A 14,066-nucleotide genomic window follows, 5' to 3' on the forward strand; every position below is an offset into this window, starting at 1 on the left:
TAAGGTAGCTCAAGTTTCAGGAGATGGTATCTGATGTGCTGTGGCAATATAATGTGTCTTTTTTGTAGCAAGAAAAAATAAAGACATGTAAAAAGAACAAAATTGAAGTAAGATAAGGAGGAAGGAGAAGAAAAGAAGAAGACAGGAGAAGAGGCAGAAGAAAGGAGAAGATAAACCAGGGAAGCTTTTTTTCCTGAAAAAAAGATTCTTTTCTCAAGCATGGGTCAGCAAACTTTTCCTTAAAGGTCCAGGTAGTAAATATTTTAGGCTTTTGTGGGTCATGTGGTCTCTGTTGCAGATGCCCAACTCTGCTGGAAAGCAGACAGAGACAATACATAAACAAATGGGAGTGGCTATGTTCCAAAAAACTTTTATTTCCAAAAGAATGACCAGCCCACAGTTTGCAGACCTGTGAAAGATCATCTGTCGGCCAAATGAGACCCTGCATGGGCTGACCTAAAACCAAAAGAAGTGGGTGTGGCAACTTGGGCCAGCACCTTGGGAAACTCCAGCCCAGTCCCGGGGGCAGTGACAAGACGCCAGACTCACTGAGGGTGACACTACAGCATCTCCAGCTTGCTTCACATAGCATGTTGCCCTTTCCTACTTGGCTCTTAGGTCCATTGATCAACAGGCAAACTGCCCACAAATGATGGTGACAGCTTCAGTCATCACTACAGAATTCATCACAAGGGAGAAAAGAGTCCAAACTTCAATTCAAAATGACCGTCTTGAAGTGATGTTTTACTGATGACCTATCTGAACAGTGAGAAATTCACCTGCACAGTATGTGATGCATAGAGGATCCTATTAAAAGCACCACCTTTGTGAAAGGATGACTAACACCTATCTATACTACGCAGGAAAAATGAGGCATGAAACCCACAGCCTAAGATTGTTTTTTAAATAAGGCTTGTGTAGAAGTCTTTAATGAAGTACAGACACAACAGAATTGGCCTACCTAAGGGAGCCAAGGGACTAGCAACTGCAGGTTAAAAGACATTAATAACATTTGTATATAAGAAGCCTCAAGAGCAGAACAAAGGTTCATGGCCTTCCTGCTGCGCTGCAAGATTGCTACACGTCTGAGGAAGTGCTAGGGGTGAGGCTCTGGACCCCAACTGAGGGTACAGTCTCTATGCTGTCCTCCCAAACCCAGGGAGCCTCAGGGGATAGAAAATGGGAGATAGAAATGGGTCTCCTGAAGAGGGCCCACCTCTGGGGAGCTATGGTAGAGCTTCAGTGATTGCTTCCCAGGTGTCTTCCAGCTCCTCCAGAAGCTCAGAGGAAATACCAATGTTCTCTGGTCATCAACATCAGCTCCAACAGTCACTTCACTGAGTACAGGCCCAGGAGGAGAATTCCTTTCACATTTGGAATCCAGAAGGTGGGACAGACTGCCTTTGCATCGAGTGGCAAGCCACACTGTGACAATGGCTATAGGAAGGAGGTCTTTGCAAGAGAGGGAAAACAAGGGGAGACTTGAGACGAAACCAAGGCTTGGAGGTGTCTGGGAGACAGGTTTGCCAGCATCTGTTGTAAGTGTAAAAGGGCTTCCAGAATCGGCCCTCAAGTTTGCTTTTTTTCTTTCTTCTATTAGTAAAGTTAACTGAATCAGCAAAAATGAGATTCAACAAATATAAAAATAATTCTAAGCTTTTAAGTGTCTTAATTATGTAGAATCCCAGTCTATTTAAATGTGGTCTACTATAAAGTGTAAGTTGATTTTAAAGATGATCCATTGCATTGTAAGGTGTATAAAATGAATACATAAACATTGATACCTTATCTCAAATGCCGCCTAGAATGGGAGAGAAGGCTATTATCTTGAAGTAAGCTTTTAAAAATGAAAAAGAACTTAGAAAAGTAATGGAATGAATTATAAACCGGCAACTGGAAAAGTACCACCCACTTACAGCCTCACATCCCTAACCTAATCCAAGCACCCTTACAAGGTAGTCTATATGCAGCTAAGGGGGCACCTTGAACATATGTACAGGGATCAGCACACCTGACATGGGCAAACCTCCACCGTTTAAGTCACCGCAAAAACAATATCCAGTGACGACTATATGAAAAGATTTTTAAAAACTTTAAAACCACTTTTATAGATTAAATGAACCTACTTAAAACAGGTTAATGCTTCTGTGCAACTTAATGCTGAGAAAGGTTGCCAACATACACACTCAGCAGTTTCATTAATATAGGTAGCTCCTGAATGGCCAAAGTCAAAGATATTAAAAAGGAAAAAAAAAAAAAAAAAAAAAGACTCATGGGATAGAGGAGACACTAGGAAAAAAAATCAAGGCTTCATGGAAGATAGTAAACTTCACTATCTATAAAATTCAACACAATTTTCAATTTCCCATGAATCAAATGCTTTTCTCCAGTCCTATCCAATCAGAAGTTTTCATTATATACAGCAAAACTTTAACAGAATGGGTAGAAAACCTGTTTTATCATGATTTGAATGAACTAATGCATGAATAAAGGTACCTCTGGGTTAATCCAAACAGATCTGAAGCAATATGAATGGAAACATTTTTAATGAAAAGGAGAGAGTAGCAGCTATCCATAGAAGCCTATTCTGGGGAGAGAGCATGTTAGAGAAGCTGGCTGAGGCTTTAGCAACCAAGCCTTACTCGTAGAGTGGCCCAATGGAGATGTCGAGTACACACTATGTTATAATGGAGCAATGTTATAGGCACCAAGGTAAAGCCAATGTACCCATCTTAGACCTCAAACAACATCAATTACAAATATTGCAGCTCACACTTTTGAGCCATGAAACAGAGCCTGACATGACAGAGGCCACTGTGATACTTACTACAAGTATTAACTGCTAGTATGGTGCTAACCAATCAGAAAGGGCACCTACTACTCTAACCATGTACATTTCACATTGGAATACCAGCTGAACATTAGCTCCTGGTACAGGGGTGTGTATGGGCACACCATGAGATGTTGGTGCTACTTTCTCCAACTGCAAGGTTACTCTGACCTTTATACAATTCTGTGTTGTTTACACCTCTCTGAGTCTGGTGCCATAGTGATTTGGGGGATACTCATACAGACCCTGGGCTACATTTAAGTCATCTGGCATATGCTAATGACTCAGCTCATGAACACCCTATCACACTGCATGGAGAAGAAAGAATTTTACTGTAAAACTGGGATTGGGAGACATTTGTGGCTTATATCCACATGCAAATGCACCCAAACATACACACACGCGTCTTAAACTTTTCTATTACTGAAAATAACATTTTGGCTTTCTTTGACTATGGAAGTACTCAGGGCAAGGAAAAAATCAGAACAGTCACTCTTATCCTAATTGTCAAATTACGGCTACAAGATGGAAAAAAGATCCTAGTTTTGTTTTTTTTTTCCCCAAAGTAGGATGAAAACCTCATTAGTGTGCTAGCAATCCTGCAAGGCCAAAAATGAAAAGGATGATAAGAATCAGTAATGCCAATAATTTGGGGGATGTGAATAACTTTTAGAGCCCATAAATCAATATTAACACCTTGTGACACACCTCTTGTCCCATGGGCACATAATTTAGAATACATTTCTTCAAATGACAAAAGATCAGAGATGAGTGACCAACAATGAATATGAATTTTTAAAATGGGGTAACAGAAATATTAATCTTTTATAATAATTATAAATTCCCTCTGCATTCTCCACATACCATAAAAATGATTTGGTTTAGCTTGCAAATACCATTTAAACAAACAAGACAGAGGGAAGTTCACTGCTGGGGTTTGCAAAGAGGAGCATCTGTTCACGTACAGATACTGCAGGGTGGCTGCTGAAAAGCTACTTTGATGTGCATGATGGTGGTCTTCTCGGCTACAGTACAAGTGCTTGTGCATCAAGTATAAAATACAAGCCTTTAATCACATAGATCAGCTTTTTAGCTTTTGTAAATTTAAAAACAAAAAGGATAAATAAGGCACTGTACTTTTAAAAACTAAAACTGCTTGGTTCCAAGTTTAAAACCCAAGGAACAACCAGAATATAATATATAACTTCCCTTACTCAGCCTCAGAGAAAGACTCTGCAAGTTCCCTTCTCCATCTGAGACGCAATTTCTGACATCTTAAATTGTGGTGTTCTCCATTAACTGCAGATTTGAAAGGCTTGATAAGCTTATAAAAGCAGATTTAGTTAATGCAAAATAAAGGGTTACTTCTATAGAACAGTTTTAACTCTTGAATACTGCCCTTCCAATCACTTTGTATCCATCCGCCTCCGTTTGCTGTGGGAAGAGTCCAGCTTTGCCTTCAGCTTTCGCTTTCTCTGGGCTGCACTGTTCTCTGGGGTTTTCGTCGAGGGTCTGGCCCGAGTCTTTCCACTGCTCTGCTTCCTATTTGTGGCTTTCTGTGGCCTTGAAGAGGACTCACCTGCCCCTTTTTGCTTTGCAGGTTTTGTCACCATCTCCGAGGGGGAGGGCTGGGTAGGCCTTTTGTTTGTATTCTCTTTTTCTTTCCTGGAGGGAGGGCAGCTCTTCCCAGGTGACTTTTTAGGGATCTTCACTTTCTTCTCTTTCACAGTCGTCTTTTTGGGCAGTTGGCTGATTCTGTCCCTTGCAGCTGGCTTCTTGGCAGCGGGGGCTCTGGTGGATCCATCAACATGCTTTTCTTTGCTGGCCTTCGTCGCAGCTCCCTTGTCCTTCCTGTCCTGAGTGCTGCCGCCTTCTGTCCTCTTGCGTTTATTCTGAACTTCTGCTTTCGGCGAGATTTCAGACATCTGCTTCCCTTTCCTTCCCTTCATTCCCTCGGTACTCTTGGGCTTAACAGGAAACCCATCTGCACCTACTTGCAGCGCAAGCTTGGGGGACATCAGAGGGTTGATGCATACACTCTTACAACTCTGTTTACTTTCCACAGCCGGACCAAATGGGCTTTCCACTTTCTCGTTCTTGATCAAACGCTGCTGGGCTCTGAGCTTTCCTCGAATGTTGGAATATTTTCTAAGGATCCGGGTACTGGCAGGGGTGGGTGAGTTTGTGGGAGGATGGCTATTTCTACCTTCCTTGACCTCCTCTATGCTGTCTTCAGGATTGGGGCTGAGGCTAACGTCACTGTCATCCTCTGGCGCCACTTGGTCAGGATCCTCTCGAAATTTAGCCCAGAGCTTCTGTGTTTTCCAATTGTTCCTAGCAGGAGTAGCTCCGGGAAATTTCTTCAAGTGTTTTTTCAAGCGTTCAGCCTGTAGTGAACTGGGGTACAGGCTGGAAGGAGAGTACTTCTGAAGAGGATGCTTGACAGGTGGGATGTCTCCTGGAAGACGAGTATTGAGCTTCTTCACAATTACCAGAGACCGGGTTTCAGTTGTCTCTAAGAACCACCTGCACACATTAGATAATTTAAAGTTTGTCATAAACAGCATCTGAACAGGAGAAAACTTTTGAACCTCCAGTGAACCCCGACATTTCCGTGACCTTTTCTTGCTTTTCCAAATTTCCTTCAGCTTATCTGACTTGTTCCTTGCTCTTGGTGTTGGCTGGGCTTCTTTCTCCAGCTGGATCCAGCCCTTCTGAACTTTCATGTACTGGGCGTTGAAGTTGGCGATGAGCTCTTGGTTCTCCTCCTCAGCACACCATTCTACAAACTTTGGCTGGTCGTCTACCATTGTGTCCACCTCATCCTCGTCTACGGGATCTCCACTCTCTGAAGTTTCATTTTCCTTTGGGATTGTGTTTCCTTGTGCTGCTTCCTTTTCGGAAGTCACTTTCATAGTATCCAAGGAGTCCAGAGCATGAGCGTGTCTTAGGTTGTAGGTTGAGGCGGTCAGTCTTGTAAGCCTTGGGACCCATTTTGGGGGCCCAGCAGCGTCATCACTTCTACTACTTGACAATCCAACTGTGCTAGATAGCACGTCACTATCATCATCTTTATGCGGGCTGTCTGCACTATCTATATCATTTACAACCTCTTCCGTCTCTTGTGCAGGAATAGGTCCCGGCTTCTCTTTTGATTGTTCTGGGAACGTACAAGGAATGCTTTCAGAGGGGTCTTGAGTACTGTTCTCACCTAATTTAGACTGAACATAGATTTCCAGTTTCTCTCCAGGCAGGGGCTGGCCAACTGTGGCTAAGGGATCACTGCTGGGGAAAATACCTTCTTCTTCCCCCTTGACTTCTTTTGCTAGCATGTTTTTAAAAGTCTGCCTGGTGATCATCCCACCTCCTTCGCCCTCCTGCTCAGCATCTTTCTCAGAGGGGTTTTCTTTGACATTTGGGTTTTCAGTGTCCTCCAGAGCTTTTGTATGGAAACCTTCAGTCAGGAAGCTCTCAGGTGCTGTCCCACCAGGATACCCTTCTTTTTTAGAACGTTTTGCACCAGGATTTTTAGAAACCTTGATCTCAGCACAAGCAGAGGAAGAATCTGAACTTTGATTTCTTAGGCACCTATCGGCAGAGGAAGAATCTGAAAGTTGACTTCTTAGGCACCTATCAGAGGCCTCGGGGAATTTTTTACCTTTTTTCTTCTTGTCCAGATTCTCTTCAGGTGAGTCAATGTTTTGACCACACATATCTTTTTCTGGAGGATGTTTTACATCACCATCCTCTCCCTCGAATTTTCCTGTACCACCTGGTGCCTCACTTTCCTCAATTTCACTGGGGTTTTCATTAGTCAAAGTGCTGCTTTCCTTCAAGAGTGGGTCAGTATCTAACTCCTGAGTGTCTTCGGTCTCAGCCTCAGTACCGATGCTTTGGTCTTCCTCAGCCTTTCCCAGGCTCGTGGGAGGCTCCAAGCCCACTGGGGGACTTTGATTTTCTGAGCACAGAGGACTTTCCTCTCTACTTACTGTTTCAGGAGGGGAACAAGGCCTAGGAACAACATCTTCACTGCCTCCCTCAGAAAGGCTCTCTGTGGAGGGAAGCAGGGGACAGTCTTGGGGTACACTCATCTCCTTTGTATCTAGCAGTTCAACTGGCTGTTGGTCTCGTTCAGGGGAAGATATCCCACTTCCTGTGGGAGCTGAGACCGCGGAGCTGCCTTCTGGAAGATCCTCTTCAGGAAGGTGAGCAGGGAGAGGCCACACTGGGCTGGAGGCTGCTGTTTCCTTTGATCTAGAGGAGCTGCTTGGGTTTGCGTTATTTGTCACAGGGCAAACCTCAGGCTCTTGAGATTCCTTTTCAGATGATGCATCTCTGTCTCCTTCCTTGAGGGAGATTATTTCTTTACTAGGTTCTTCAGGGTTGTCTTCTCTGGGATGCTGCACATCTATTGTAGGCTGAGGTGCTGAAATGATAAGGGTCTGCTTGGGAGTGACCACTGCCTCGGAGGCCAGTGTTGAGCAGCTTGCTTTTTCTTGGGAGTGTAAATTCCTGGCCAGTGTGCGAACAGTTGGCAGCTCACAACAATCACCGTTGAAAAAGTATCCTCGAGTACTCTTCCTGGCTGTTTTCCGAGAAGATAATATCGATCGTTGATTCTCAAAGTGGCATTCTGTTATTGGCTGGCTGATATAAACGACATCACATTGGTTATCATAATCATTTATCCTCAACCCTGATGCCCTTTTACTTTTCCGAGCTGTCTTAATGGAGGTTGAAAGCATCTTGGTTCGTGAATGTCCATTAGATGCTTTGTGTACAGGTGGCATGGGGCTGGGGGCTAACCAACCGTCTTTGGAATGATCAAACTGGCTCTTATCACTGGGCTGTAAGTGGTAACCCATTTTATTTCTTCCTAATGAGTGAAGATGGTTCTCTTGCTTTGGCCTTGAATCTTGTTCACTTGCCTCTAAGTCCTGGCGTAAAGGTGTTTTTGAACTACACTGTAAAGCATTCTCTTTGTCAGCAGTTCTAGGTGAATTCCCCATAAACCCTGAGTCCCAAGCCTCTTCTGATAAAGCTTTGAATGAATTTCTTTGAGAAACAATACAGCTGTTGCTCTCCTCACTATTCTCAGTTGCCACTTTTACTGCAATTAGATTTTCTACTAAAGCTGAACTCTGCACGTGGTCTTTACCATCCTTGCATATTTTCACATCTGTGTCTTGCTCCTGTCCAGTGGTTTGCCCCTCCAAGCTCTTAGAGATGTGGTGGAAGTTTACTGAGGAAGAATTAGATGCAGTGAGGTATCCCAGAGTGGAACTATCCATTGAATTAGGTTTAGTGGTTGGAAGTTCAGAGGAATCTTTTTGGACAACAGTCAAAGTATTCTCTCTTCCATCTACAGAGTTTGTCTCAGGAGGAGGCTCCTTTAGGGCCTGTTCTGTCAAGTGTTGAGGGCTGTGAGAGCCTGATGAGTCTACGAACAACTCTACAGAAGTAGAAGACTTCATATTGAGACACATAGCATCCTTTTCCTTATGTTTGGTGCCGAGCTGGGCACAGCCAGCATTGCAGGTGGAGGCATCCATTGTTCCAGAATCCGAAGGTGGCAGGTCCTCGGTGCCTGGCTGAGATTCAGTGTACAGATCGTTCAGAACACGAATGAACTGCTTCTGATGATGAGTGCACAGTTTGACCATAAACTTCTCCAGTGGGGACTTCGACTGATTGTTAGAATCTACTGCTATTGCCTCTGCTGAGTTCTCACTAGACAGACAAAAAGAAAGAAGAAATTAGTACGGTTATTTTCCAAAGAACTATTTTTACATTATGAAATTCATCAATGTTACTCATGTTGCACAGAGAATTGACACTCTGGCCAAAGCTGGTTCTAAGTGCTCATATGCTTTTTATTCAATAAATGAGGAGCATTCACTTCATTAAACTATAAGGCCAGCTCTGTTATATTCTCAATTTTTAGTGACAACAACTTTCATACTTTTAAAGTGATTATTCACAAATAATTTTTATCTTATAGAGAAGAAATATCATTGAAAAGAAATTTTTCTTCAAAAATTAAAATTTTGGCCACATTATTAACTTCAGTTGGTCAACATACACTTTGGTTTTAGGCCTGAGTATTCCTGTTAAATAATCACTGGCTCATAGCTCCACAACACTGAAAAAAATTCAGACACACTGTATTACAAGTCTTGGTTTAGCAATACTTAGAGAAATTACAGTTTTAAATGGTTTCTCAGCTTGACCAATTGGCTGGACTCTATAATTCTGCAAACAGTGATGCAGGAATCCTCCTAACCCTTTGGGGCATGGAGCAATAGAGATCAATAATTTCACATTTCAGATACACTGAAAGATGAATGACAAGCAATTCCTAACTCCTAGCCTCTAAATGAGGACATAGATGTGAAATTACATTGTAAACCATAAGGCCCTGTCAATGCAAGATAGTAGTATTGTCGCTTCTCAAGCCCCACCTATTACATTCTCCTAGACCTTCAATAAACATTTTACAGTAATCCACAGGAAGCCAATTCTACGTTCAAGAACACTTTTCAACCATTTCCGTAAATTATCTAGGACAACTCTTAGAGTTTAATCAGGATAGTGGGGAAGGCAGAAAAAGGATGATACTAGATTGAGGACAGGCTAAAGGCAATTTCTGCCTAGACAGCCCCGTGTTTTCAAGAGCTGTTTTGTATTTCTGGATGTTGGGATTTTACTAAGCCCATGCAGTTGGTGTGTCCCAGTTTTCTGGAGCTTTATACAACTTCTCAATCTCTCTCTCTCTCTCTCTCTCCCGCCTAATTCCTTAGGAGACTATTATCGGACTCTATGTAACACAGCAAAGCACCAAGGGCAGCTTAATAAATGTGTGCTGAACAGATGTTGTTTGATAATATCTTCCAGCTAATTATTTTTTCTTCAATCTTTGACTTTATCTCCCAGTCAGGAAGTGCCTTTATAGGAAGGTGTACCCTAGACAGCCTATATCGGCCTCCTACCTCCCTACCCTCTTCTGGCCTCTGAAGCTGTGTGGTTTTAGTGGAAAGAACACAGATTGTGGAATATGAAAAACCTGTATTCTTCTTGTAGCTCTGACATTTACTAGCTATAAGATCTCAGGCAAATTACTTAACCTCTCTGAACCTTGGTTTCCTTATCTGTAAGCTGGAACTGAGTATCAATATTTCAAAGGATTGTTGTGAGATATTAGATTACATAAAGCACAAAGCACAAAAGAGCAGGTGCTCAATTTTACTTTCTCTGTTCCTGACTCATGCAGATTTTTAAGACCAAGTGGTGAATAAAGCTGAAACATGTCTAAATACAAAACAAAATAACACCGAGAAACTATTAATCCAATCTGTTATTTAAACTGTTTTGCAAGAAAAAAGGTTACACTGTGTTTTTATTTTCACAACTAGCAAGAGAGCAGTTTTCTTTAGTGATGCCATGGGTATCTGAAAAGGCCTACATTAGACTACAGATTAGAAAAACTAGAAATGTCTTAGAAAATGCCTACACCTCAATGTGAAACTGATCACTGAATTGTGAATAAACCAAGAAAAAAGATTATTATAGAAGCATTATAACAGATGCATGGGTATGCTGAACATGTACATGCTGGCTATGGGGCCAAAATCTAACAAAGAGACGGAAAGACCAAGAGCAACTGGAAAAAAACCTGACTGAACAGGATACTTATGATATGTATATTTTTCTGTCTGTATACTGTCCTTCAGTAAAAAGTTTTAGAAAGGAAATATCTGGAAGGTCAACAGGAAGAAGTTCCTCCCTTCGTTTAGAGTCGGGGAGACACCAGTGACACTCTTGGGTGAGTGACAGCAAAGTCATTTCCAACTCTCGGACTCAATGAGATATACGCGGGAACTTAACAAACTCCTCCTGCAGCTGCAGACTTTGTAGCTCACGGGGAAGTCAGGAGGTCCCTGCTGAAGGGACCCCTTCCAGGAGGTACCTTGTGTCCATGTCCATCACGTGTTACTAACAACATAATATGTGTCACAGGATATAGTACTGGGAGACATTAGAGAGTAGTCTACTCTTTACTAGTTGTGTGACCTTGGCCAAAACACTGAACCATTTTGGGTCTTAGTGGAGCACCTGCCCCATCTACCACTTAGGATTGCTGCAAAAGAAAACCTACAAAGTTTACACAAATACTAGTTACCATTACTGTCAGCCAATCACATTAAACATGCTTCAATAAGAATAACTCAGAGACCAGGAATGTATATTAATACTTTTTACAACCCCCCAAAGAGCATTTTCTAGATAATGAAAGTTTACCCTTCAAGTACCAAACATTTAAAAATTTTAAGTATTTTTGATGGAAGTTTTTAAAAAATTATATCCTCCTCTGAACACAATTTATTCTTTCTTAATGACTCAGAGTCATTACCATGTACACTATTATTGAAGCTTGGCTATTATTTTTATTATACTGAACTGAAATATATTGATAGTTTTGGAGGCTACTCAATTAAGTAAATCTACTGCCTAAATACAAAGAAGTCACAGTGGCAGTCTGTATTTTATTAAAAATCTGTCTGCATTTTATTAAAAATCTTTCTTCTTATTGGCCTCCAAATAGCAGCTGTGTTTAGGAGTCCCACTTTTACCTTTAGTTGAGTACTCTTGCTCACTAGCTGAGAAACCAAATCTCAAGTGCTAGACTGGTACTTTAAGTGAAAGTAAACAAGCTCTGAATGAAGGCTTGAGGAAGAGTTTTGTGAGTTAACCACATGGATCTTCTGACAACAACTTCAACTGCTCAGAGCCCTTTATTTCTGTTTTTGGTTCTTGGATGTGTTCCTGCTATTTCTGAGATAGGTGGCTACAAATAAGTGAGATATTACTGCCTTTTCAAGGCATCAAATACACTCTAAGTATATTTTAGCAATACAAGAAAAGAGAAAAAAGGTTGACAAAGATCTATGAGAAGGATTAAGAAATGTCATGGCATCTTATTGTAGAAAAGACTAAAGAGAGAAATAAATGGTTCTCCCCAACTCAAGAAGTGCACTCATGTGAAAATGTTCTGGACACTGCTTCATGGCTGTGAAGCCATGGCTGTGCTCTGGAAGCAGGCTTTGGTGTTTGACGTTAACAACATGCCTTGAGATTCATGAAATCAAGGTGTGTGCCCAATAAAAGTACAGAGAGCTCTGAAGAAAAACTGAGGAAGCACTTTCTTCTAAAGCGATGCTCACAGAGAGTAAAAAACTGAATAATGATTAATCCTTGGATGATACCTAACTTCCTTTATGGTTATGAAACTTGGATTTGCTGCTGTCCCACATGTTTCAATAATTTAATAGTGATTTAATATTTTAGTCACCCCCAAGCTAGTGTAAGGTCTTCCAAAGGGCCATGCAATCAGCTCTGAAGCAATGATTGTGACAATACGGCCAGTCCCCAAGGACAAAACAGTCAACCAACCACCAGTAGGTATTATCTATTTCACAGCATCATGGCAAGGGGAAGTGGTGTCTTCACAACTAAGGCATACTGAAGAAACATTGTTAGTACCACTGAACTCTAACCTGGAACAATGCAGTACAGCATTTGGAGGCTGAAAAACGGCATCACAGAGGCGGACACAGACTACACCAACCTTAAAACGCATTTATAGCAGTGGTTTGGGGAAGCTCAGGAGATGAAAAGATTAAAACTGAAAATGGCAACCTTGCTTGAGAGAAAGAGAAATCAACAAAGGGTCGTTTTGTGTGTATTTTCCCGGTAAAAAGGATCAGGGACAATGTACTGGTGAACCACAGGTCACGAGAGCAAGCAGTCGGGTGCTCTTTATCAGTTACATCCTTGGCCACCTCAAAACTATCAACCTGGAGTGACTATATCACTTCCTGAAATCCTAAGCAATAGTGGTTTGTAAAGTTCTTTGGCAATGATCAGGGGTTTTGTATATTTACCCTATAATTTTTATCTTTTACTGACTTAATTTGTCTTGTGTTTGTCTTAGCTTTCCAAGTAGATGTAAGCTACTTGAGTGTAGGTAGGGGCCACATTTCATGTTTTTCTGTTTCCTCTTAGCAAAAAAGAGGGGGAGGGAAAGGGAGCATCAATGATGCTTCCTGAGTTTGCTTCTTGGATTTTCTTCCTAGGTAGCACCATTTACTGAGATAGGAACACAGGCAACGAAGCTGGCAGCTGGTGATTGTTGGGGTATATGTATCTGAAGAGTTCTGTACACATTGAGTTGAAATGTTTATAAGATGCTGAATCTGAGATATCTGGTAGGCAACTGGACACAGGTATGAGCCCACTAGTAGCTTCACTTGAATATGAGAACCTTCACATTAATACTAACCTTTGTCCAAGTGTCATTAAATGGGCCCTGTTATAATAGCTAACTTTATAACTATAGTAATAAAATTACTTTTGACCGTGCTTCTAAATTACCCAGCTTCCTACCTTATTTGATTTTCTCTGGAAGTTTTTTCAATAAGACCTATGTTTAGATGAATTTTAATTTCGTATCATTCAACTACTTAATTTAAAAAATTAACATCAACTTTTTAAAAGTTTCATTCTATTACTCTTTTTTCAAGTTTTAAGAAAATGGGTGCTAGCCAGCTTTGCCTGAGTTTTAAACAGCTGGTCTTTACTTTGGCTCCCAGTTATTCAATTCTTCCCATAGCCTTAGGCCTTTAATAGAGCCTAAATACAACATTTGTCCTGATTTACTCTCAGACAGTAAGTAGGGAAACCAAAGAGGGGTGAGCTTCTGTCCTACAGACTACTCACTCCTACAGACCACACTTAGGTCAACTCGACCTGAGAAGCACTGTTTTATTTTTAGTTCAGTGATTATAGTTGGCATCACATCTGACTATATTAGATTTTTACAAGAACGGTAATTCATCACAGATTTTGAAATCACTTGTTTGAGTTCACGTTTCTTCCGCTCAGTAACAGGACACTCTCTAATAGTTAAAGTCAATTGTTTATCAGTCAGAAATACTTCACCACCACCACTGAAGAGCAGTAAAAGCTTAGGGACTGGTAAATGGGAGGAAGGGCTATAGAAGGAAACTACCTGGATTAGTTCTGTTTCTCTCCTTGGTGAAAAGTGGCCTATATGACCTTGACCGATTTGTCTTTCTATCCCCAATTCAATGCCTAATTCTTAAGGGTGTGGTAAAAGGTTAAGATAATATTCATAAAAAACTTTGAAAGGCACAGTTTAAGAATGATGTGTTGTTTC

General features: G+C 41.3%; 1 protein-coding gene across 7 annotated transcripts in view; it reads right to left on the reverse strand.

Moving 5' to 3' along the window:
- Nucleotides 1-233: 233 nt before the first annotated feature.
- LCOR (ligand dependent nuclear receptor corepressor) overlaps nt 234-14,066 on the reverse strand; it is a 128,669-nt gene continuing 114,836 nt past the window's right edge. For all 7 annotated transcript variants that reach the window (XM_036828048.1, XM_036828051.1, XM_036828052.1 and 4 more), the window contains one exon: nt 234-8,560. In XM_036828048.1, coding sequence (XP_036683943.1) covers nt 4,237-8,560 — 4,324 coding nt within the window. In that variant the 3' untranslated portion in view covers nt 234-4,236. The remainder of the gene's footprint in view (nt 8,561-14,066) is intronic.

Source organism: Balaenoptera musculus, chromosome 16, assembly GCF_009873245.2.
Source record: "Balaenoptera musculus isolate JJ_BM4_2016_0621 chromosome 16, mBalMus1.pri.v3, whole genome shotgun sequence".
Taxonomy (NCBI): Eukaryota; Metazoa; Chordata; class Mammalia; order Artiodactyla; family Balaenopteridae; genus Balaenoptera; species Balaenoptera musculus.